We start from the raw sequence: 25719 nt of genomic DNA on the forward strand, positions 1-25719 counted from the left end.
GTGTTTGGTGGGTTCCTCCACTTCTTTTGGATGTTTTTGATCCTTGGTCTGTTTCTCTCCCCTTTCTATACCCCATCTCCCATTTGGTTTCTGTCCTCCAGCAACACTTTAGCTGATATGAGAGCCACCATTTGTAAAGCCAGTGAAACAGGGTGGACCACCAAGACACCTGAGGGCAGGCTGAGCAGCAATGCTTTGACCCCGAAGTCCCAAAGATCATCTCTAACTGCCTGGTACCACCTCCTAGCAGATCTGCTGCTTTCATTTTGCGCCAATGTAAGCACACACAAAAGCAGGAGGTGGAAAGAGCATTAGGTAAGACTGCCATGCTGCAGAGACCCTTCCTGGGTTTCAGTTCATCCCCCTTTCCCTTGGCCCACTACAGCCCTGCAGGCTGTGCACATATGGCCACCCATAAATGAGGGCTCAACCACAAGAGAAGGAAAAGGTTTCCTCCACAGAGAGCTGCTCCCTCCTCCCCTATCCCCAGAAAATTAACATCTCCTTTCAGAGAACACCATTAAAATAAAAAGAAGGAAAAACCCTGAGGAAACTACAGAGTTCTCACGGTGAATTTTATTTTGTAAGCAACAATATAAACATGTGAATAAGAACAGGCATCATCTGCAGGGCTGGCCTTTGATCCAGGGTACCCTGAATCTACCAACCCTTCCAGAGCAGATGATGGCAAGCCTTCACCTGCGGCTCCAGAGGCTAAGCCCAGTTGCAGTCCACCAAGACCTCTGTCATGGAAAGACCAATGCTTGAGTATTTGCTATTACCAAATGTATGTGCAAACTCGGAATGCACCTCCCACCCCCCCCCAGTTAAAAAAAAGTAATTATCATACAGCTGCAAACCAGTAAAAAAAATTGCTTCCAGCTTATTGAGACTGAAATGGCCTGTTGGACTATAGACTGAAATATCACCCTGGAGAGAACCAACTGGTCGTGACACAAAGTACTGTATTTACAACTCAAAAATATAACTGTTATATACTTTAATTTATAGCAAATTTAATACATTAGTGTTTACAAAATAAATTCTGGACTCAACTGAAACAGCGTGCTGCTTAGCAAGTTCTTTTTTCTTCCTCTCACTTTAATCGAAGAGACCAGCAAGCTTAAGAGCTTCTTCTGCGATCCATACAACTGTTGATTGTGCCAGGTGTTGAAAAACCAGAACATTTTCTGCATCTCTAAAGTTTTGTTGCTTGGTACCTTCTATCACACCAGCTGTACAGTTCAAACCTTAAGCTGTCCTTTAACAAGTTCCATACATGTCTCATGAAAGCTACTCAGATACTAACCAGGGCACTGGCTAACGTTACAATCTTATCTGCATCACTAGCTCACACAACAGGAAAGAGGAAATATAACTACACATTCAGTCTCTTATTTCTAACAGCAAAGCTGCGAACTCCATTGCTTAAAGATACTTCAGTAAGTGAAACAGTACCATACAGTTCAAGAAACATTTTTTAAAAAAACAAACATTTGAATAGTATAAAAAGTTGTTTACTGGTGTTTCTACTATAAAGCTTTGTTCCACAAATCAAGTGATAAAATAATTAGATATGTTTACAGTGATAAGAGACTGCAGTGTAGACATTTCAGCTCACATTTTGCTGACTGTTTCAGTACAACACAGACTGTGACTGAATCGTTAATACACATCTATGACACAGAGCAAACTGCAGACATGAAGTGCACACCTGAATATGGAAGTTTACCTGCTGGCACGGTAACTTACTGTCTTCAGCCCTCCCTTTCCCCTCCAGAACATGTTGTAAGCAAAAACTGTATTCAGAAACTGAGGCATATAACTGTTTTGACTGCTGGAAAGCAACTCTTATTGAGGGAGTTGCACAGAGGGAAAACGGATGCACACAAACACGCCATGGTAAATTCCAAAGTTATATGCCGACTATTTCTCCTTAGATAAAATGACATCTGCAAAAGTGAAAATGTACAAAAAATAAAAACTGTCAAATAAATAAAGAATACAGATGTTAATTAATCACATATATAAAGAAACGTATTGGCATACTGTATGCAGTATACGGTATATTCATAGAATCATGTGGGCTGGACAGCACTTAATTAGGAGTCACACGCTAAAGATGTAACTCCTCGTCTTCTCCTCCAAAAGATTTTATGGTTTCTGGATATCAAGTGCAACCTTTTACATCAATGCATAAATCATGCACCATACTTCATCTCTGCCACACCTAGGATGCTTTTTGTTTTTGAAAGATCCACAGAGAAGTCCAAAAAGTTATAATGGTCTGAATCACAATTTTTGCAGCCCTGTCCATGCTACATTGTCTCTTGGGTTTCCCACCAGCTGAGATTTCAGTAATTGTACAGTATTATCAAACCATAGTTTTTTTCCCCCCAAGGAAATGGGAGCCAATCATATGGCCTCTTCCAACTGGCATTCTCTACACTCCTGAGCTGTAGGTAAGTATTATGCTGTAAGTGTGTTACACAAAGGCTGCTGAAACCATTGAAAGTGATGTAACAATAGTTAAGTGTCAAGTACGTCCGCTATAATACAGAATCAGGGTCTAGGTCTATCAAATGCTATATCCACATAACATTTTAAACCATGAAATATTTTATGCATTTTCCTTTTTCTACACTATTGTTGCAAACTTGCTGTTAATTGTGTCACAAGGTTCGCATTCCTAATTCTCCAATGAATTTTAATTCAAATGTTTAACAACCATATCTACGCTAGGTACACTTAAAATAGACATTGAAATTTCAAGTAAAATGAACTGTAGCCACATCTACTGGACTCAATACACGTCCCAACATCTAGATTTACTTTGATAAGTTATACAAATACATAATACATTCTTAAATAATGAAGACCCACAATATTAATTTGTGAATCTTCCCATGTTATAAAACCACTTTTACAGGAATGTTTATCCACCTGTATTACTGTTTTAGTTTGCAGTGTCTCTTGCTTTCCTGTTTCCACACATTACTGTACCAGTTCTTAGGCTTTGGCTATTGAAATCTCGTATTTGAATGAGGCAACACTGGTTATTAAGGCTGGTTTTTTTCTCTTGTGAAGTTTCATTCGTTATTACGACACCATTTTCCAGAGCAGAATGACTATCTTGTGTCTTCAGGTTCTGTTTTTATGACCTTCCTTTCTATGTTGTTAAAAGCCGAATGAGGAAAATCCTTTAAAATACCAAGACCTTCTGCATTAAAAAAGAAAAAAAGAATAATGAACCTGCTGAACCCAGGACATTATGTTAAAAACACTGCTTGGAAAAAAATATATTGTGCTCTTAATTCAAGAAAAAGGACCATGAACCATATGGATACTAACAGTTGAAGCAATGAATTCTGCCTCCTCCTGCTGGGCTTTAGCCCAGCTGTGTTAAAACTGAACATCACTAGGTCCTCATAAACCAGAATAAAAAAACATTTTATAAAAAAGTCAGATTCTTTATAAAGGGTGAAACCATGTTATAATCAAACTGCAGTACAACAGCAACCTAAGTATTTAAAAGCAGTAGTTTGGGTCAATACCACTTTCTGAGGACAGACACATGCCAGAACTTGCTTATCTGAACTTAGTTACTGCACCCTGTAAACTTTTCCCACATAATATTCAATCTGATTCTAGATTAACAAGTAACACTCCTCTGGAAGTTTTGTCCAAAGTCTTGATTAAAAGGTTACACACAAAGCATGCCAGGCTGAGCTACTAGCTTCTTCACCTGGAGACATTGTCTGTTAATTCATCACAGCCTTTTAAGAAACAATGGGTAATTTACAAGAAGCAGCACTAACCTGAAGACTGGGACTTTGCCTCACCACTGGGGTAAAGCCGTATCAGATCACCGCACAGAGGTTTTCCAACATGCTGCTCTCCATCAAGTGAAATGTGCTGCAACTGTCTACTTGGCAGACTGGACATTCGGAGATTCAGCGGTCTTTCACCTGGAAGTTGGTCACAGTGAAACATTGATCCATTAAAAGCAAAGCAATATCAGAGATTAAACAGGTAGGGACTTAAAGACATACTAATTCTATCAGGAAAATTGCATCCTAATTTCCAGCTGCTCATGGAGGGTTTCTAGAAAAACAAAGCTTATGTAAATATGCTGCTTTGCAGACACAGATTTGCTGGAAAGGGACACTCAGCCATACCAAAAGTAAAATTAAAACTCTCCTTCTGCTCAAAAATCTCTTTGAGATCCTAAAAATTCCAGCTCCCACTGCACAATGGAAAAATGGCATAAAGAAGCTAGCACTATCAAGAACAGCTGGAGCCACACGCCCCAATACTTCCTGTATAATTGTGTACCACTTTGCCTGACCAATACACACATATGAAAACCTGTTTTAATGCTTACTTCTATTGATTCCTTTAGTTGCCTTCTCTACTGTTTATCTCCCCCCTTAAACTAGCTGTAAAAAAACACCATACACAAAAACTTATGGTTTTATTTCTTGCGCTTAAAACATTTTATCTCCCTTCACAACAGTAAAAAAAGAAATCTAAACAGAAAACAGTCAAACAAAACAAACACTCCGACAATTAATTTAAGCTAAGGAACAGCCAGTTGGTAAATCAAAGAGAGAGCCACTAAACCGTAAGCTTTTTGAAGAATAACAAGCTCTTAAGGACACCATTAGAATCTCGTTAATTCTAAGTTATTTACGTAGTCAGCTCTTCAGGCTTTGTTCCTAGACTGCACAACCAAGTAAACAAAAAGGGGTACCAACTACATGATCCTGCTCTACTTTCAACTTCCACAAAGCAAGAACACAAACAAAATGCAACATCCTGCTCTATTTTGAAAACTTAGGATAAAGCTAGAGCCAAGGTTTACTCTCAGTAACACTAATGCACCCTACCTTTTTCCCTCCCCACAGGGCTATCCATAGAGAAAGCAGTTTGCCTGGCTACATTAGAGTAACAGAGCAGAATGTGACTGTACATCTGATTGCATTACTTAGACTAAGCACTCCAGGGCAGAGATCCTGACTTGTCCATTCAGCGCTCAGTGTTCTATACTAGATAAATAACACTACTGAGGAAAGTTGCATAATACCAAATGTATTTGCTGGCAGCAACACCATGCCTGGAAGCTACCGTACCTTGTCCATCAGTGTTATCTAATGACATGCCATTCGGGCTGTGCTCTTCTGAGTTTTGCCTGTAACACCCTGTGGAAAGACGTCTCTCTAATGCAGCCTGGTTGCAAAGAAATTCCATCTGTTTTGCCATCACCTTTTCTGACTGCAAATAAAGGAAAAAAGATATCTCTCTATATACATACATACAGTGAGTCAAAACACAGGAAAGAAAAACATCAGATGATAAGACTAACAGCCTAGATATAGTTTTTTGTTGACTCATATGTACAGATGTGTGTTTTACGGTTTCTTCAAAACTACCTAGCAAACAAAATATTTTTGCACCCATAGATTTTCATACTGTTCTTCTGAGTCACTCAAGAGTACTTAAAATGCAAGCTGCTGTAGTTCATCCACACAGAAATGCAACATTAAATTCTACTCTTTGAAAACACAGAAACCACTTTCTGCAGTTTAGGACTGCAGGTTACGTTGAGAGAATCTCAAGAAAAGCAGAAAATAACGTCTTAATTATCAGTTAGCTCTGTTCAAATATATGTCTTCACAAAGTATTCCAAAAAGTATTCCAAGAGCAATGGCAACATCTGCTAAAAACTTATGCCAAGATTTCACCAGACATCTTGGAATCTTTATTTTAGGCAACAGCACTACACAAGCTTAAAAATCTGCCATTCTGAAAGTGTAGGATCGCAGTATGTTTGTGGGGGATAAAGGTGTGAAATGTCTGTCTAGAAGAAGAACAAGACCTATACACCTCTCGAGAGTGAAACTAAACAATGTGGTGCAATGTGGGAGGAAATGGCGTCTGAATGTTTGTCATTGACTTTAATGCCAAGAGAATTCTAATTTCACTATAATCTTGTTCCTGAGAATGTAAATAAGCATCTTGCAAAAATAAAATCACAAGTCAAGAAAGTTGATTTTGAAGAGCCACGATGAACACAGGAACAGAAAGTGTACAACCTTAACATCTACAACTGATTGGGAAAAAGGCATTTCTCTATGAGGTAATGCAATAATCGTTTCAACTGGTACACAGGCCCGTTAACTGCAGAGGACTTTTCTTGGGAGATGATGAAAGCCCTGACTTCCCATGAAGGTCTGCTTATCCAGCATAGTTCAACAATTTACAAATACAATGGAAGCAAAACAGACCAGCAAAATCTGAGCTTCTGCAGCACAGTCATGCCCTGATAGCAGGGTAATGACTTGACCAGTATTTACTTACTCTGGCTTACAGCTCATCAGGTTCTGCAGAAGAACACTGATAGCTCAGGCTTGGTCTTGGGAGGCAAGTAAAAGAAGAAACTGCTCAGTTTACTTTCAAGTGTGCTTTTTGCTATTCCATCACTCCTCTTACAACTTCTGAACTTCACAATAGTTTTCTAAGAGTAAAACATTTCTCACTCATGCCATTTTTGCTATTTAATTGGGACAACCCCAAAACTTTGACCTTCTTATCACCACAGAAAACCCTGTATAGTCGCAGATATCTTTAAGCTTAAAATAAATTTCTAGTCCATTGTTACATAGCAGTGACCAATGAAAGCTTTAAAGCATATACATGATGAAAATAAGCTTGCGAAAATCAAGTGAAGGTCATCATTATGTGACACCAGAACATGTAGCATGATTGTTTTTTGATGTACCACAATGAACACATTTGTATCACTGTACACTACTATGCAACAGAAGAAGGTAAAAGACAGGGCAACACATCCACTCTCAGGAAACAGGAATGTAACTCCGTAATCTTACGTGAAAATTTGGTGATTACAGCTGCTCAAATCAGCAATACAATTTGTTGCAACTTAGCATAAAATCCCTCCTTGGCAACAACTGGCAGCAGGAGATGCATATTTTGCCTCAAGGCTGGGATACACTACAGAAAAGACAAAGCATCTGAAACCTGTCTTCCACTTATAGAAAGCTTTCTGGGAACTTGAAAACAACGCACTGCCACAAGGGTAGATGTTATTTAGGCAATTTATCCTCTCGGATCCAGAAGTTCTGTATTTCCTCATTATACTGGCCTTTCTTCTTGTAAGAAACGTCAGAACTGAGGACTCCAAGATCGCCTACTCTATTCCTCTACACTCAGTAACTTGAACTTTCCATTTATAGCTAATAACGCAAGTAACACAGCACATACTGTACCAATAGTACCCCACTTGCTCTCAACAGGCAGTCACGTATTTTTCAAGCCTACTACACTAGATCTTACCTCCTTGGAACTATCAAGGCTAAAGCTGTAGTACTGTGTCAGAACACTTCCAGCAGTAAACCCCAATTAAGAGTGATGCAATCACACCTATGCTTGGCAGCCTTTGAAAACTGATGGTAATTACTTTAGTCATCAAAACAATACACCAAAATCAATGTACAAAGACATGACTGTATTATTCACAGTGTAGTCTAGTTGGTTTACCTGGGAATTAAGAGCTGTTGAGTCTTCATTCTTCCCTTTAGCCAAAGCAAGTGGCATTTTGTCTTGCTGATAGAGTGTCTGGACCGTGTCCTGGAAATCAGGATAACCATCCTATTGAGCATAAAAAGAAACCAAACAGCAAGAGGGACATATTACTGATTTTTCATCACCCTCTCTGTATACTCAAAAGAAAAAAGGAAAGAACCAACAAAAAACACATTCCTGAGAAAACTTCTGAGAAAATTCGGGGCTGCAATTTACATGTTTATGCTATTCACACGGTTTGTGCATAAAACACAGACAACCCCTCTACACCAACCGCTATATATCTAAAATGGCATACACAGAAAGTCATCTCTCACAGTTTCAGGTGAATGCAGCCTAGTGTTGCCACTGACATTAAACTAGTTTACATTCAGCCTTGCCAGGCAGATTTAGGCCTGTGGTTTCTGTCACTTGTTACATACAGCAGCTTTGGAGATTCTTAAGAAATCAAGCTTATATCTAGTCAAGATCAAGGCACAGCAGCTGCATATACTAACCTCGTGAAACTTAGCAAAGCCGCCTGAAATTCAAGGTGTTTTACACAGAACCTACAGTAGCATCACAAAATGAAATATCATCACTTTAAAAGCAGGGTAGCTAAGGCTTTATATACTATGGGAAATCATCATTCAATTTTTTTAAGTCTCAAACGCTTATGACATGCAAATCTTTTGCAGCTTGCATATGTACCCATAAAGCAAATAAAGTTCCTGTGAAAACGTGCCAGACTCCATTAAAATAAATTAATCATCGAAGCAAAGGTTTAAGATGAGAAAATTTATCCTGCTCGGCATTATAAAAGGAAAGCCCATGTAAAAGAAAGGAACATCCATAAATGTTTACAAAAGAACAGCATATATAGGTGACTGTTAAAATGTGGAAGGAAGCAAGAGATCTAAATCAGACCAACACCTGAAAACAGTGACACTGAGGATACGTACGTCCACGTATCAAATATGCCAAATTAGACATATTTTCCTTGTGGATTCTAGAGGCTCATGCATGTAAACAACAACATTTTTTTACACTAGGTGGACAAATAAGTTACAGCCCAGGAATAAGAACAGCAATCTTGCAAAAAAACACAAGGGAAGGATTACAAGGTCCATGCCACTGGCAGGCTGCCCACTGACCTGCAGCATGATGGCCAGACCCTCAATGCAACCCAATGCCAATAAAGCTATTCTTTATGCTCAGGGAAAGAAAATTAAATAGAAGTATCTGTCTGAACACTGCATATTGCTTTTATCCACCCATCATACTCCCTCAGGGAAAAAACAAACATATAGGTATAGGTATGCAAAATTTTATAACCAGGGAAACTGCCACAAAACCCCATCCTCTAGAAACAAAGGCTTTGCAGCACATCTCCATAAGCACTGACCATTTTCATAGTTAGAACTGAATTTGTTTTGGAGAGAACGACTGTGTGTAGGAAGATCAGAAACTGAATACGCAAAACCCCCTATCACTCAGGATCCTATTTTTGCAGCAAAACAGGTAACACGGCTCTTTATAACATACATGCGATCACACAAAACCAAAGACTGCTTCCTGAAAGCAAGACCAGCTGCCCATTGCTGTGACTGTCACCTGTCAGTCATGCAGATAACTTGGATGATGATGCCGTTCTGATCACCCTTCCTGGAACCATTCCCCATCACTGGCTGTTCTCTGCCCTGCTGCCTCATCTAAGGGCTGATGAGGAGCAGGCTAGGCCAGCTGACAACCTGCTCTGCACAACGTTTGCCTAGAGGCTCCTTTTCAAACCTCTGTGGTCAGAAGGGCCTGCTGTATGCAGTGCAGCAGTTCTGTTTTGCCCATGCTGCTGCTCAGTTGTTTTTCAAGCAGCTTCATGCAGCAGATGTTCTCAGTCCCACATGTGATTTTTTTGCTCCCTCTAATGACATTTTTCCTAGGAAAACAGTAGCTTTTGCTGTTTTTGTGAGAAACACAAATCCCACACTTCGGTTTTCTTTTCAACCTTCTTAGCAATGGCGGAGGTGGGTCTTTTCTCTCCCTCCACTCATACCAGCACTAAGGGAAGATGCTTCCTCACAGCCCCCACTCAGGTCTTCCTGCCTGCGCCCCTGACTCCCACTCAGCTTTGTGAAATTAGCTTTTGCAAGCTCTCCCCACCCCTCCCGTTCAGCTGAATGAAGACACTGACAAATAGAACAATTTCTCCATACCACAGACAGCAAGAGTATTTTTAAAACTCTCTTTCTTCGCTCTCTTGGCTGTTCACACTAACTGAGGGGGAACCTCGCCAACCCCAACACAAAGCAGCAGCAGTGATGAGTAGCCTCTCCCTCCATGCCTTCTGCATGATATACCTGTGACTTGTTTTGCTTTCCAAGCTGGTGCCACAACAGCTCATTGCTCGGAGCAGTGCTGGCACTGACTCATGGAAGATGACAAAACAAGGGGTGCCCCCACCCCACAACACCTATGCAGGAGACAGTCTTGCCCTGCAGGGGGATGTGCTATTCGCCTGCTTGCAAACAGCACATCCCTATTTGCCTGTCCTGCTCTTTGTCCAGAGTAGATTTAGAAACTACAACCCTTTCCTTATAATCTGCTTCCAAATCCCAATTCATTCCATTCCCTTTTTCACTCCCTCCACACCTTTAGTCTGTCATTTGCCTGGAATTTTTCCCTTCTCCTCTCTACACTTCACTCCCACAGCTCGCCCACCCACTCTACGAATAAGAGGGGGAGAGCTCGCTGGGGAAGAGAAAGGCTTTTACAGGTAATTTGATGTAATTCATGGCATATTGTTTCTTTGTAATGCTTTTGTGAGTTTCATATTCGTGAAGAGGATAAATTCACAATGGTGGCTGTAACCCAGCAATATTCAGCCTGCTCACACAGCTCTGCTAGCTCTGCTCCAGGATGACCTTCAGCCTCCCTGGAGTTTGGGGGGGTGAGGGGGCTAAGTGTTATTATATTTCCAGATATTAACTCTTTTTTGTTTTTTTTTAAAGTAATCTTTGACACTATGCAAACAGTTGTGAAGTCTCTCCAAATTCAAGCCCTAGTATTTTAGGCCACGCTTTGCAGAGAAGTTAATGACTAATGGGTAAAGGAATGGTGAATAAAAATACAGGGTTCAGCCTTAAAACAGTAAGGCAAAATGACCTTTACAAAAAGAAAAAAAGAGCTAGTTATAACACCACCACACTCTCATTCAGATCCTCTGCACGATACTAGCATGACAGTGAGCTAACAGAGCCATAATGAAAAATAACAACTTAAAAAACAGGATAAAGAATTCTGACCCAGAACAGAAGGAAAAATCTACAGCATTTGCTACCATTTTAATTTTTACCTCCACCTTTCTAAGAACGAGCCTCCTCAAAAATCCTCAAACATGCTACTAAAAAAAGGCCGCTTTCTTTTTTAGAAATCTAAGCCCCAATAACCCGAAACACCACATGTAAAAGTTACTATGTAATAATGCACCCTTTTAAAATTTATTGGAAGAAAAGTCCATGACTTACAGTGTGTCTCCATTATAATATACTGTAGTAATGACTTACTCTTAGAAGACTCCCAAAGGGAAAAATAAAATGTATGCTGATGACAACACTGGTTACTTCATAATTAATCATATGCTATAATGCTATCAAATGAAAGAATATTTCATTTAATTTAATTTGAATTTCTTACTGTGGAAAAAAGTACTATTTCTGAAATAGTCATTTGTACAGCTAGGACATGAATCTTCCACCAGCATTTTAAAATATGACTGGTAATTTTAGAGAGAAGGAAACCAAGTAAACATCCTTTCTCAGAATTACTGAACTAAAAGGTGCCTAGAGAAAGCAGCCCTTCCAGACTCAGGATTTCACCATGCATGAAAATAAGAGAACAGAGTTTCCCTAAGGCTGTCCAAATTTCCTGCTCTCCAAAAACCCTAAAGTATCAGCCTGTGTTTTTCAGGATTTTAATCTTTTTCTTCCAATGAATAAAAAAGCACCTCCTTTGCAGCATATAATTTTAGATACCTGCCCATCATCAATATTACTGAATGAAGGAAAAACTCTCTAATGCTGAAATTTAAGTCAATGAAATACTATTCCAAGCAGAGGAGCAGCAGATCCCCACCAACTCTCAAAAATCAGGACTAGACTGGACAAAAAAGGGCAGACTCAAGCAACCATCCCGCAATGTGTTGGTCAAGGGAGATAATTGTGAAGGTGGATAAAAAGATTTAATGCACCTTTTCTCTGCTCTTTCATGGATTGAAGAACAAGCATATGTCAAAGCAAATCCTAACACATGTAAATGACACTACTGATTTACCATCAAAGGTATGAGTAAATCCTCAGCACATGTATATGCTTTGTATTATATAATCTACAACTGTATACAGATTGATGGAACTTAATAAATAAAATAGATTAACTCCTATATACCTATTCATAACTGCCTTTTCAAAACGAACTGCTCACATTGAGGTCTGTCTCATGGGAAAAGCCTTTGTACAGGCAAAAGCATCACACTGCTGAAAAATTATGAAAGCCTTGCATTCAGTGCATCATTTGTCACAGAATGAGTTACATGAGAAATGCATTCCAGAATATGCTCCAACTTTCCTCTGCAGTTAAAGAATGTATCATGTATCTGTGTCACATACAGAGCTAACTCGGGCCTAGCTTATACTCAAATGCACATTTAGCCCAAACTTTTGGAGTAGACAGTAAAAAAAAAAAAAAACCCCAAACACACAATGCTAAGTATGAATCAGTTACCCATGTAACAGAGAAACAGTACTTTGTTAAAAAAAAACCACATCATAAAGGAAGATCTGCTATTCTTATGAGGTATATAGGTATATACACTTAGAATTTTTTTTTTACCCTGTCTTTCACATGTTTTTCTGACACATTTCCTTAAGATAGCTCACTTCAAAACAACAGTGAATTTTAGCATGCATAGGTGAAAAAACACAGGAGTCATAATACTTTACCTCTATCTTGATTCTCTTTGGTGACAGCTCATCCCTTTCTCCACATTTAGATCTAGAAAAGAAGACACACAGGCTGTCAGTAAACAGCACATTAACCCTGACCATCAGAATTAATAATGAAAAACAGAGTCAAGATAAAAAAAAACAAAACCGGGCAAGAACAACTGAGATGCACAGAAAAAGCCTCTAATTCACCTGGACGTGGCAGTATATGTCACTCAAGTACAGAGGAATACAAGTGCCTTGTGTGGTTTTCAAGATGTCAGAGACATTCTTCTGAACAGAACAGAAAGCACCTGAGCACGGAGAATCTGCTTACCCAGAATGGATGTATTTTTACATAAATCACTACAGAAGGAAGGGGAGCAAAGGAAAATCATAAGATCCTACAAGCATAGGAAAATGTATTTTGAAAGGACACTGCATTACACATGAAGGAGTTAACACTTAAAAACAATAAAGTATTGAGACTTTCAGTAACACTTATTAATTCTAAAGTTTTAATTGTATTTGAAAGCTATTAAACCCTTGCTACTGTTTCATAACAGCAGTTCATTTAACAGAACAGTAACAACTGAAATTAGGAGTCAGCTTCAGTCCCTTAAAAGCAGGTTTGTAAGCTGCTCCCCATGACCTTATCTTTCTCATTCCCTGAAAACTAACGAGCTAAATCTGTATAGGTAAAAAAAAACAACTGATATATTGAGCAGCTTTGGCTACTTTGCCTATTTACATTAACCTTGAAATACACAAATGCCTCAAATACTTGGAATGCCAGCCTCTCAGATGCCTCTCATCATGCACTATCATCAAAAACTTTGGAAAACGAGAGAGCAAATAAAAAGGTAATTCAAGGCAGCTAAATCCTAGCAGTTTGAAAGCTTCACGACTTAAATGGCATTTTTCTACCTTCCTCAGAAGAACACTTTGCTAGCTAAAGAGCAGGAAGAAAGTGTCTCTAGCACTTCAAAAGAAATGTTATTTGACTGATTCACTCCCTGAAAATAAAGGTCCTTTGAGTTAATTAAAACCTTACTTGGTGGTCCTGTAAGTATACTTGTATGTAACTTCTCGAGAGATTTGCCGAGCTAGTGCGAAGAGTTCATCTCTCCTGGTCAACAAGGCGTTATCTTTTACACACAGCTGAGCGGCTGCTTCATTAACTGTTAGCTGGAAATCAAACACAAAACCAGGGATTCATGATTTTGCATAAGTTCACCCACTGTGCTTGTAAAAGTACCCATTCTTCTGAAATAATGACAAATTTCAGCTGCAAGTAAAATTACCCACAAATGTACAGCAAACCCTGGAGGGTTTCTTCCATTATACTCTTACTAAGCCAGGTAAGCCTCTGGGAAGAAAAACGTGTAGTTGGGGCATTTAATGTCCTTTAAAGTAAAAATGTTATTGTAAGACTCCCTCAACGTGAGCTGCCTGTGCCTCATCCCAGCATTAATTAAATCTCAGTATAAAACAGTAGCTCTGAACGTTCACAGTGTTCGGCTCCCAAAGCCTGGTTTACAGGGAATACTATTTTTATAAATGCAATATGCCCAGGACTTGGGGGAAAAAAAATGACAGTGTGGGTACAGATGGCTTTCCCTGGTGAATACAGCACAGATTCTGTAGAAGGTGATGGTTTAAGAAACGATTAAACTTTTTTTAGCTATGTTTCTCACCCTCGTGTTTGTGAAGACTATCTTCAGACATGAATCAAATGTGACTTGTTTCAAGGATGTTTTCCTGAGCCTGCCAGGACACATTTCTAGTGCCTCTGCTGCTGGCAGTAGCTTCACAAAGAGGGGAGGAGAAAAAAAGCCCAAAGTTAAGGCTCAAAATGGTTTCACAGTGCTCGGAAGCCTACAGAAAGTGGCAATACTGTCATGATTACACCATATACAACACTGCGGTCTGAAAAGCCTATGGTCAACAGTATGGACAAGCAACAATATTAATACAATGAGAGACACTGAAACTGAGATGCTGGAGAGGAGATTCTCTGCTCCTTCCACAGTCAGTAGAGGCAGAAGAGACATTTTCATTTCTTCCTCAGCTGAAGAGCAGCCAGCACTTCTAATGAGGCATAAAAGCCAGGGGCCAGAGTACTGCAGGTGTTTTTTTTTCCCCAGAGTGCCCACAACTTTTCTACTCTTTATTTCTAGAAATAAAGCTGCTTTGAATGGGCCTGGCTTCTTGCAAATGAGCACAGCTGCTTTGTTGCTCCTGTCAACAGTACTTTCTGTATCTGTCTCAGGCTAATGAATATTACAAAGTAAGTAGGTTTTCCACAGCACAGTCAGCATATTCATGACGGAATGAGATGTACCATCCCCAGCCCCTGATCTGGCAGAGCAAATCACAGCCGCAGTGCAGTGCACAGGGTTGTGTGGCCAAGGGCTGACAGGACCACGCACATGTGACCTCAGCCACTGAAAACACTGCCACTACAAGAGGTGCTTTTCATGGAAGAGAACAGAAGATGAGGCTGAAGAGAGGCCAGCAGGTCTGCAGTTACATGGTGTCTCTTGAGAGAAGGCTAAGAATCATGCTCCTTTACCCTGCTGTCTACCACACTGCACAATGTTACTTGGGAATTAAGCACAGCAATTCACCCAAAACATCACGCACTCCATCCCTGAAGGATGGAAGCTGTCATAATATATGAACAACACACAACCCTGCTGCACTTGACTGCAGTGCTTGATGTCATCCTAATTCAAATAGATGTATTTTGCCCAATGCAACACTTGTCCTCCAGGAGGCTGAAAAAAACCAAACACATGTACCAGAAGACCTGAGACTCTCTCACTGCCCTGAGCCCATGCAGTATTTCTCGTAAAACCTCAAACAGAACTGCTGTTCCTAATATTTCTTAAGCATTTTTTTCCTGTGTTCAGTATAAAAGCCTCTGATCTGAGTAGGGCATTTCCTAAGATACCCGAATACTAATCAGAGTGCAAACATGTCTTTAACAGGTGAACTAGATATGTTGTCTGATCCTTTGGTTTCTGTACAGACCAGAAAAAACCCTCAGAGATCAGATGTACAAGGGTGGGAAGTTTAGATTTAATCTGTGAAACAGCTCAAGGTTACTATGCTCCCACAATGTACTGAAGTAACTGTTACCCCTTAGACAAGAGCAGTTGTTCTACAATGTCTATCATCTCAGAAAAAAAAACACAGGGAAAAAATAAAAGATACAAAAATAAAAGATAACTACAACGCTGACACAAAGTATTACCACCCAAAGCAGGCATTAATTTCTGTAACGGTGATAGCTAGTACTTTGCCAAGGATGAATAGCATGGCCAATGCTTACAAAATAATCTGAGACGGTTTTTATCCGTCAAAGTGTTGAAAGGCTGCAAGAAGCTGAAATCACTGAAAGTGCTTTGGGTGGCTGTAAGCAAGTGCTGTTTATCCTAATGTATGAGAAAAGCCAAATGTTTGTTTTTCCTGGTTTCTTCTTTCAGGTCACATCCAGACTTACAGAACTGAAGTGCATTATGGCATCCTGCCTTTTCAGGAGGCACAATACTGTGGCTAGAAAGTGTTGCACGCCTAAAAATAATTATTTTGGTTGTTGGAAGCTTGAATGATATAGAGGAGCACACAATCATACAGGCTGTATGGAGAGGGATGGGTACATTCCCACCTGATGGGGTTCATAGATTCCCTCACTACAAAACACAAATAAATACCAAGCCCTACTGTTTTGGCGAGTCAGTAAAACAAAAGGAAGAGGTCGAGCTAGACAAATTTTTTTTACTTTCATTTCTTATTTCTGATTCTCCCACTACTAAACAGGATTTGTTTGTTTGTTTTATAGGTACCTAGACAAGCACTGAAACATTAAGACAAATTACAAATCTGACTCAAACATGCACAGGTCACCAAGTTCAAGGGCATGGCTTGTACTCATCACTTTTCCAGTCCAACTTTAAGGGCTCTCCATGCTGGAAAAGCTGTGTAATACCAAGACAGTGGGATGGATTACAGACAGGAAGTTTATTAGTTCTGGGATATCTCTGAAAGATTCTGCATGAGATTTTAGGCTCATCAGTGCCTTATAGAGATAATCCTACCAATAACACATGCTTCCAGACCAGCTCAGTGTCTACAGCTCCCACTGGCCTCTACGAGCTGCCCAAGCCCTCTGAGACACTCCAATGTTCATACTGAAACAGAGAACACTCTCACTAATTTGCCAATAATTCCATCAGATTTGATTTTTATTTGCATGCATCTCCACTCTGCTTCAGGAGCCAGACATAGCCTGATCTTTACATTAAGAAGCTAACCACTATTTAAGCTTTTTAAATTCACAGTGAAGTTTATTCAGCTGTTCATTGCCAGCTGCAAGGAGAGATCTTGAACTGTGATGCAGAATGACAGTCTTGGAATGTATTAACACGTGCAGAAACAGTCTCTGGACAAGTAGAAACTTACCTCCCTGGTTGTTTAAGGTCCTTCCTTCTGAGCAGCAAATTAAGCCATCAAAACCAAAAATCCACTGAAGTTGAGTTTACAAAAGGCAAACCCTGGTTTAGCAGATTTTAAACAAACAAACAAACAAACAAAAAAGATGGTCTCATTGCTACTATTTGTATATTTACTGCTTTAAAACAAAGACCACTCAAGACAAAACTTTGTGAAATCCGGCCTCTTTAAGCAAACAGTAAACCAATTATGAGCAAATTCTTCTTGCTTGCATGTGTGCAGTTCCCATCAAGTTCAGCAAGGCCCCACATGTGTAAGTGAGGCATAAGTCAGCCACATACTCCTTTGATCTCATGCCCTTAATCATAATAGCGATAGAAACATTTCCTAAAGCCAAACCATGCTCTCATTCCATTTTTAAACACGGTTTTACAATGATGTTGTAAAGCTCTTTAGTGCAGTACTAAAAAATATAATTAACAAGGTAGAGCAGTCATCCTTTCCTCTGGTTCTTTGCTACCCTGCTCCTTCAAACCACCACCACACTACTCTCCAGCTTCACAGAGCCACTCCTCAGCCTATCACACGCCTGGCACAACATCTGCCCCTGGTGCCCACCTCCCATTGCCAGGGAATTATCCTACAAGAAGTCTGCCCAGATTTCAGAGTATATTCTGCAGCCCCAGAGAGAGACTGTGAAAGCACACAGCTTCACATGTTGTACATCTTTGACGGCCTCCATGCCTAGGTGGGGAGAACCCCCTTTCTCTGAACCCTGAAGCAACATATACAGGGCATCTACATAATTAATCCTTTCAAGTCTTGCCTCCATCTCACACACAACTTGCTCTCCACAAGGTCAGGGGAGTAAGATGAGATCTGTTCTTGCATACTGGATGAATTCGTAGATTGTAAGTGTTCCACATAAGCCACAATACACGTAAGTAAAAGCTGCACAGCTAAAACTGTGGTAGAAAAGTCTGTTGGAAGTGTCTCCTCAGTCTGTACTAAAAGTCCTTGGGAAGTCTCTGCTGCTGATGTGCAGTTGCCTTATAAATGCAAATACATAAACCAAAATGTAAAGAAGTAAATCTTGTTTCCCCCTGCCCTTTTACTCAGAAGCATAAAGAGAACCTAGTCTTATGCTGTAGATCACACACCTACAAAACTTCTTCTTGAAGTGAAAAAAGTCTAAGCCAGTACAGCTTTTTTGGCACTCCTGTAACATAAACATTGCCTTTCCTTTTGGGAGCTAAGCCCTACATGCCAAATTTTAAATCCAACTGAAATTTTGCAATCCCTGTTAACTGTGAAAATGCTGATGCAGCATTCATATCAACAGTGTTTTGGCACTGCTTTGAATTAATGTTTGTTCTCCTCTTGCACTGTACTTTGGCTCTGGCAAGCCCTTCCCCACACAGACACACCTACTGCGTTACAACATACGCAGTGTGAGCCTCAAGAATACCAGAAGAGAAGCGAAGGAGGTCCAAATGGTCTTTTAAGGACAAGATGGAACAGATGCTATTCAGGTATTAAAGGACAAACCTTCAAATTACAGCTACCCATCAATACTGGAGACAGCCCTTTCCCTTCCTCCTCACACAGCCTGCACTTCACTTGTCCAGCTTAAGATCACTGCCCAAAACAACCTGCAAGTTGTATAGTTAAGCATCATCCCAAACCAAACACAAAAATTCCCATCCACTGGATTTAGGGACCTCATCAGCAAAATCCTTTTTACCTTGAGGGCACAAGCTACACAGCAGGGTCTCGAGGTAAGCGAAGACAGCACAGTGTAATAACCAAGCCAGGTGATCCTCTTCCCAGACACAAGCAATTTTAGTTACTAATCTTCCAAACAACCAGTCTACTCTCAAAGCTGAAAGGGAATACCAAGCCAGGACTGCTTTAAAAATGTGCCAAGTGCTTAGAATCCCAAGGGCCACGCTCACTGCAACGCTGGTTTGCTATTTCAGTGCCAAACTGTTTAAACCCTCTGTCTGACAGGCTACACCAGTGACCAAGCTGTCTGATGACGCCCAGCTGAAGTCATCGGTGCACACATTCACACACCCATATAATAAGGGGGACTTCTGCACTTAAGATTTCTATCCCAGGGCAGGACTGCCTACGGCTCCAGTAGGACACACAGCTCTTGTAACCCAGTGAAAAGTGCCTGCACAAAAAAGTGTACCCTGTGAACAGCAGCTCATAAAAGGTGTAGGAAAAAGGGAGGAAGCCCACTGTCACTCAAGATTTTTACCTCGTGGAGGGTGAGATGCTTGCCATCCTTTCTTTTTGAGTCGAATCTGCCATATATTGCACTGTACTTCCGGATCTCCTCCTCTTTGTGAGGGTCCTCATCACTCATCTCAAAGATGTGACCAATCATCTTTGCCAGTTTCTTATTTGTTTTCAGTAACTCCTTGACTTCGTTCGAGTCACTTTTGGGCAGGGAGGGAACCATACGTTCTACGCATTCAGCAACTGACAGAGCAGCAGCAGCATCCAGGGTCTCACTGTTTTCCTTTGGTGAAGCTGGAGAGCCAAGGTCAGCTGGAGAAAGACTATGTTCACTCTCTGTGGTGTGGTGTCCTTGCCAGAGCCTCGGCTCGCTGCCGCTCTGCAGTGGCAAGTTCCCCACCACATCGGATTTGCTTGCACCCACACTTTGCACACACGTCGTGGCAGCACACTTTGGAATCTTCAGGTGAGGCTCCCTGGTGCTGCTGTTCCTTTCATAACTGCTGCAGGATATCCCCAGCCACGCAGGAGACCCTTCTGGCAACTTATAGATTGGAATGCTGCTGACCGGTAAGGAGGTGAGAGGCTGGTTAAAAAGACCAGGGTTTGTGACCCAGTCCCTCAAAGCCTTCTGCAGCCTTCGGACGTGAAGAGGCTTGCTAGCCATGCCTACAAGAGCCATTATCTCCAAAAACTCCTCTTCACCTGCTTCACAGAGCTGCTGGACATCATCACCACCCTGCTGAATGAAGGCATCGAAGTAGAATAGGAGATTTGCTTTTTGTAGTATTCGATACAGCTGCAATTCCCCAAGGGTTCTGGGTAGAGCTGACGCCATCACGGATAACAAAACCTGCAAACAGTAAGAACAGAGAGAAGATGAGCACCACAACGCTGATGTCCAGATGCATTCCCCACCACCCATCCTTCCGTAAGGCTGTCAACTCAGAGGACAGGATTTCTTTCTCTTGTTACAAGACCAGATATGGAAAAAAGGGCAAAAGCTCTACTTTTTAATAGTTAATGGAAACATTTGTGAAAAAACAAATCAGCAGATAGATGCGATGCAGCTACAAAAAAAAAGATGATTCAAGCATGAAGCCAGCTTGTTTTCAGCATTCCCTCTTCATGTTTGTTCCCAAGAATGTCATTCAATATTGCTCACTGCTTCTACTTGACTCTTATATCTTCAGATCAAAATGATCACAAAACACCCTGAAGAATTACTGAATACTTGATCCCCTGAAGAAGACAAGAAGAGCTCATCAGTTTTAATTCTTCTTGTTTTCCCCCACAGCAGTGTGGAGCACTGTAAAAGGAAAGTAAAGAAGGAAAGTGCTTCACAGAAACCCAGAGAATTAATGAAGCTGGATCAATAAAAGGGTGTTTCAGAACAAAGTATTTCTACAGTATTCCCCATTTCACGTAGAAAGGATCTAATGCTTCCACTGATCTCAATTATGGGAGCAATATCCACAGACAAAGCAAAAGCAGTGACAGATTACAACACATATAATTTAAAAAAGTTATTCTGAATTCACCTGCCTGTCCCATCTGCTAACAGGCCTGCACTTCACTGATACTTAGGAAATGAAATACCATACAGCAATGTAACAATTGTGCTCTACGGGCTCCCAAGGGACAAACTGCAGTAGTATTCTACCCTTATGGCTGCAGAAAAACATTTGCAGAGTTTCAGCTTCATAAAACCTGTTATCCACAGTTATCCTGCAAAAAAATAAACTCTTCAGAGAATTGCAGGACCTCACACACATACCTCTTCACTCTACAATGACTTTCACAACTACAAGCGGATAATTTCCAGTATTACTGTGTTAAGCTAAACCACCAATCAATAAGGTCTAAAGCATGTAATATATAGTTGGTCAGGCAAGTAACAGAACTAAAGAATGGAGCTGGTCTGCTAACACTACTCTGGCTCTACTATCACGATGCACTTGAAAAAACACACAGCAGTAACCTAAAAGTCAGCACTTACAGAACAATTTACACAAATTGGGGGGAAGGTATTTTGACAACATGCAACATGCCTCACCCCAAAACTGAGATGCAAGAATACATCCATGCTTAGGGGCACTGGGAGACTGGTAACCAACAGTAAAATTAAGGCAGAAATTACAATATGCACTTTTTGCGTTTTTTTTTTTTTACAACATGCATTTTTTTCTTCAGCAACTCAAAGCAAATGTAGAGATGTAACAAATGGAACTCAACTTCTATTCAAGAAGCATCTGAAGGATCAGGCTTTCGCTGTAAATCTTTGATTAAACTCTAGTAGAAGAAAATGAAATGAGGAGGCCAACAGAAACTGTATGTGGCAGCACCAGGATACCTACGAATAATCTCTTCAGGAAAAGAGATGGAGTCCCAGAAAAAGACCAAAAATCCAAAAATCCAAACCCACCAGCTGTATGTATCGTTCTCTGTATGCTGGTGCTTGTAAAACAGAACGGACGGCAAGAGCAGTTCAGATCTGAGCAGCCACCTCATGGAGCTGCTGGTGAGCTCAAGAGCAAATGAACTGCACACTCTGGAACTCAGGGTGGATGCAAGAGGCAACTAAGGGCAATGAGGAAAACCACGTTAGGCAATCCTTCAAACGGTACATAATTCTGCGACTCAAAAAATTGACATTACTTCACAGAATTTCAGAAATTCCTCAGGAAAATCCTCCCATTCCATACCAGCTTTGACAAGGTGAACAGAACTAACAGCTTATGGTTTACCAGCAGTTCAGTGAACCATTTCTATTCTCCCATTTCAAACGATGTTGACTTTCTACCATCAATACCACAATTACACTTCCATAACTGCTATAAAAGAATAACCATTTGTTCTGAAAGTCATTCTTCTTAGCACAAAAATCTACACACATGGACTTTGTGCAAAGAGCTAAACTGAATCCTAGGAGGACAGTGGCCGTGAAATTACACAGAGCTCAGGAGCTCCAGGCAAGGCATGGAGCTCATTTTTCCAGCCCACAGGCTGGAAGAGCAGCAACAGTCCATGAGCAGCCTTTACCTGGAGGCTTCTAATCACAAATCTCCTCATGACAGATGAAACTGGATTAATAGGCACTATGATGCATCAGTATTAAGTCCACAGTTCAGACTGCATTGAGATTTACATTTAAAGCAAGACTGAAATCCCTTTGTTTTGTACCTTAAATTCTGTTTTCCAAATTTAGTACAGTAACTCCTGAGAGGGCCACGCAAATTTTCCATTTATGACTGCTACCCATTTCTGCAGAAAAGGCACTTTCAAACACTCCTCCTTCTGACCTCTTTTCTCCCCTCATTTAAACGGAGTTCCTTCTTTACTCACCTCAATGACATCCCAAGTATTTCTAAACCTTAACAATGGGAAGGCTCCCTTCCCTTTCCGAGAGAGCCTCACCACACCAACAGCTCCACTGCTTTTCTAGACATTACCAGTCCGCTCCACCGGCTCGCCTCAGCTCACAGCCGACAAATCTGGGAAAGGAGGTAAGCTAGCTGACCTGGAGGAGTAAGATGAGGCTTAGGAAGAGCACAAGCAACAAACAAGGTTAGCTCAGACAGCAGTGCAGTACCACCACTCAGACAGCAGTGCAGGACCGGAAGAGACCATTAACCCAAAGGCACTGCTGCCGCTGCCTGGCTCTGCTTACCTATCTGGCTATGGAAAAGCCTTAGCACACCCACTCAAGTCTCAGTGCCATACATCTTTTGGGTGACCTTTAAGCTACATCTAAGAGACCTAAAGTACTGCTTTCCACCACTGCTGCTCTCATTTTTAGTGCAGTAGGGGCCATGCTTCTGGGGCAAAGGGTGAGCACGAGAAGAGATTACACAACGGGAAGACATGGGGCAACCTCACAGCCAGGAGACTTGTGTATGCTCCTCACTGGGAAGAATAGCTCAGGTAAGACCCTAGGGCACCACGTGTGCTCCCCTCTTTCACTGCCTTCTCGGCAAGTCTTAGGCTTTCTAGTCCGGTTCAGGAATAACAGCCTGGAACCGTCCTCTGGTAAACCCTAAGAAGCTAACCAGAACGATCGGCTGCCTTAGGAGAGAACGAGTAGAGCTTCTAAGGCATGGCCAACTGCAAACCCTTTTAGGGCAAAAGGCAGGAACACAAAGCTGGCATGGAAAGGTCTGCAGGAATAAATGAATGCAGCAATGGCAGTTGAGCTGCAACTTGTCCCGCTTCTTTGCTTGTTGTCCGTAACAGTAAGGAGTGTGGGAACGCACAGGGAAGAACAGCTGTCTTCTACATTTTTTTACATATAGAACAAACAAAGATGCTAGGAAAGTCCCCATCACAGACAAAGCTGTTTAAAATACATGCAAGGTTGCATACTGCCACAGCCACAGAAGAATCAGGAAATCACAAGTTAGATTTTCACACAGCCTTTTGCAACCCACAACCGTGCATTCTGGTTTTCCACATTACCTCATTCACATCCACAGCCTATCACCCCATATGCCGAGCCCTCCTCTCCAAACGCTGGATGTCACCTTAACTCTGACCACAAACATAACTCCTAGGAAAAAGGAAAACAAAAACCACAAGAACACCACAGAGCACGACTAAATATTTGTAAACAACCAGAGCAGGAATCACAACCTATTCCTGCAACCAGCTCCCTCTATCAAGATAGCCGGCAGCGGAGGCAGCCCGGCTCAGTATCATTAACCACGGGAAAACACTCATTTCTTCCCGTCCTGCCTGGTCTGAGATCAAAGCTGCACATTTCCCGGAGGTGGCAGGAAGATACATGGCTGCAGCGAGCAGGTGGTGGACGTGGGTGAAGGACCGGGAGAAGGAAAACGCGGGAGCTGTGGGATGTAAGCATGGGGCAAGGACTCTACTTGCAGTTTTCCTGCTTTTCAAGGCTGCACTAGAAGTAAAACCGATTGAGCAACCCTAACTGATTTTTAGAGGCTTTTATTTGAGGTGAAATTATATTTGAGCTGTCACCAACTCTATTAGGAATACGCACGAGAAAGCGCGAAACATCACATTCCTGTATTTTAAGTAAAAGTGATTATTTCATAATACATCTTGATCACTTTGGGCGTTTTGAAAAGTCTCTGAAGACAAACCGGATTCGGATTTGAGAACTGGCTGCTTTGCATATTCATTACGTTTCTGCAGCGTTTCCAAAGGACTTTTAGCAGGAGAAGAAAATTACATGTAGCTGCAGAAGCGAGACTTAGCAAATTAAATAGTCTTGTCTAGCTCTGAGATGTGCCAAAATACAAGCTATTAAGTGAGTTTCACATCCAAATACAGATGTGTATCTCGCCGCAACTACTAAGAAACTTGAAACGTGCGAAAAAACACCCCCAATCTCATAAGGACAGAAAGAACCCGAGTACTTCGCGACTCCCGCCAGCCCGGTGCGAGCTGTCGGGTCCCACCGGAGCCCGGCCCGGGGGTTTACCTCCAGCCGCATATGCCAGCCGGGCCGCGAAGGGAGCTGAATCGAAGGAAACCGACGCAGCGAGCACAGGGGAGCGCTGCGATCCCGGCACCAAGTTCGCATCCGCCGAGCCCGCTGACGGGAACAACCCGGAGCCGCGGCCCCGCACCCCTCGGGAAGCGGCCACCGCCCGCGGGAAGCCTCCCCGGGACCGCTTGCCCCTGAAGGCTGCACTGAGGTGCCCGGGTGCCGGGCAGCGGGACAGCCTCCTCACGGTCCGGCCGGCGGCGCCCGGAGCCGCCGGGTCCGGACAACCCGGCACGTCCCAGCAAGAGCTGCGGGGCAGGAGGAGCACTGCGCGGGGAACGGCGGGGGGGGAGAGGCCGCGGAGGGGCAAGGCGCCACGCTGCAGCACGGGACGAGGGGGCGGCCCGTACCACAGCGCCGTCCCTGTCCGTCCCCGTCCCCCCCCCCGATACCCCTGCGCGGGGCCGACGGGGCACCGCCCCCGTCTGTCCCGTCCCGTCAGTCCCGCCCCGCCGCCCCCCCGCGGCAGCAGGCGCGGTGGGGACGTTCCGGTACTTTCCGCCCACTCCCCGTCCCCCCCGCGCTGCGTTCTCCGGGAATCACCCACGCACGACCCGCCCGCTCCTTCCGGCCGTACCCCGCGGGTCCAGGGCCGCGCTGCCCCAGCTGTCCGCACCCCCTCCCCGGGCCGTCCCGCACGTACTCTGCTGTAGGCTGCTGCCGCCGCCGGATGCCCGGCGCTTCCCTCGACGCCGTCCCGGGGCCGCAGACTCAGCCCTGCCGAAGTTGCTGCCAGCGCCCCCCCGCCTGCGCGCCGCCGGCCCAGGCTCCTCCTTTCCCATCGACGGGGCGGGTGGGCGAGCCGGTCTCCGCCACCGCCTGGCTGCTGCCGCCGGGCGGAGGGGAGCTGGGGAGGCCGCCCGGCACAGCTCGCCTCGCCGCGGCCGCTCCTGCCGTGTAGCGGAGGCCGAGCGGGAGGGAGGGAAGGAGGGAACAG

General features: G+C 42.6%; 1 protein-coding gene across 5 annotated transcripts; it reads right to left on the reverse strand.

The window, feature by feature from the left end:
* Positions 1 to 558: 558 nt before the first annotated feature.
* On the reverse strand, positions 559 to 25719 carry NAB1 (NGFI-A binding protein 1). 5 transcript variants are annotated; one of them, XM_061457711.1, is made up of 10 exons: positions 25426 to 25719; positions 23723 to 23810; positions 22613 to 22787; positions 19287 to 20120; positions 13617 to 13750; positions 12581 to 12632; positions 7561 to 7671; positions 5133 to 5274; positions 3819 to 3968; positions 559 to 3220 (listed from the first exon to the last, which is right to left on the reverse strand). In XM_061457711.1, exons 4-10 carry the CDS (start codon positions 20103 to 20105, stop codon positions 3129 to 3131), a joined length of 1500 nt encoding a protein of 499 aa, XP_061313695.1. In that variant the 5' UTR covers positions 20106 to 20120; positions 22613 to 22787; positions 23723 to 23810; positions 25426 to 25719; the 3' UTR covers positions 559 to 3128. The 5 variants fall into 5 exon arrangements, with proteins under 5 accessions (XP_061313695.1, XP_061313675.1, XP_061313685.1 ...); XM_061457691.1 differs by lacking the exon at positions 22613 to 22787; XM_061457701.1 differs by lacking the exon at positions 25426 to 25719 and having other exon boundaries at positions 23723 to 24642.

Source organism: Pezoporus flaviventris, unplaced genomic scaffold, assembly GCF_033815535.1.
Source record: "Pezoporus flaviventris isolate CSIRO_AGI_PZ_B2104156 unplaced genomic scaffold, CSIRO_AGI_Pfla_v1 ptg000001l, whole genome shotgun sequence".
In the NCBI taxonomy this organism is placed as follows: domain Eukaryota; kingdom Metazoa; phylum Chordata; class Aves; order Psittaciformes; family Psittacidae; genus Pezoporus; species Pezoporus flaviventris.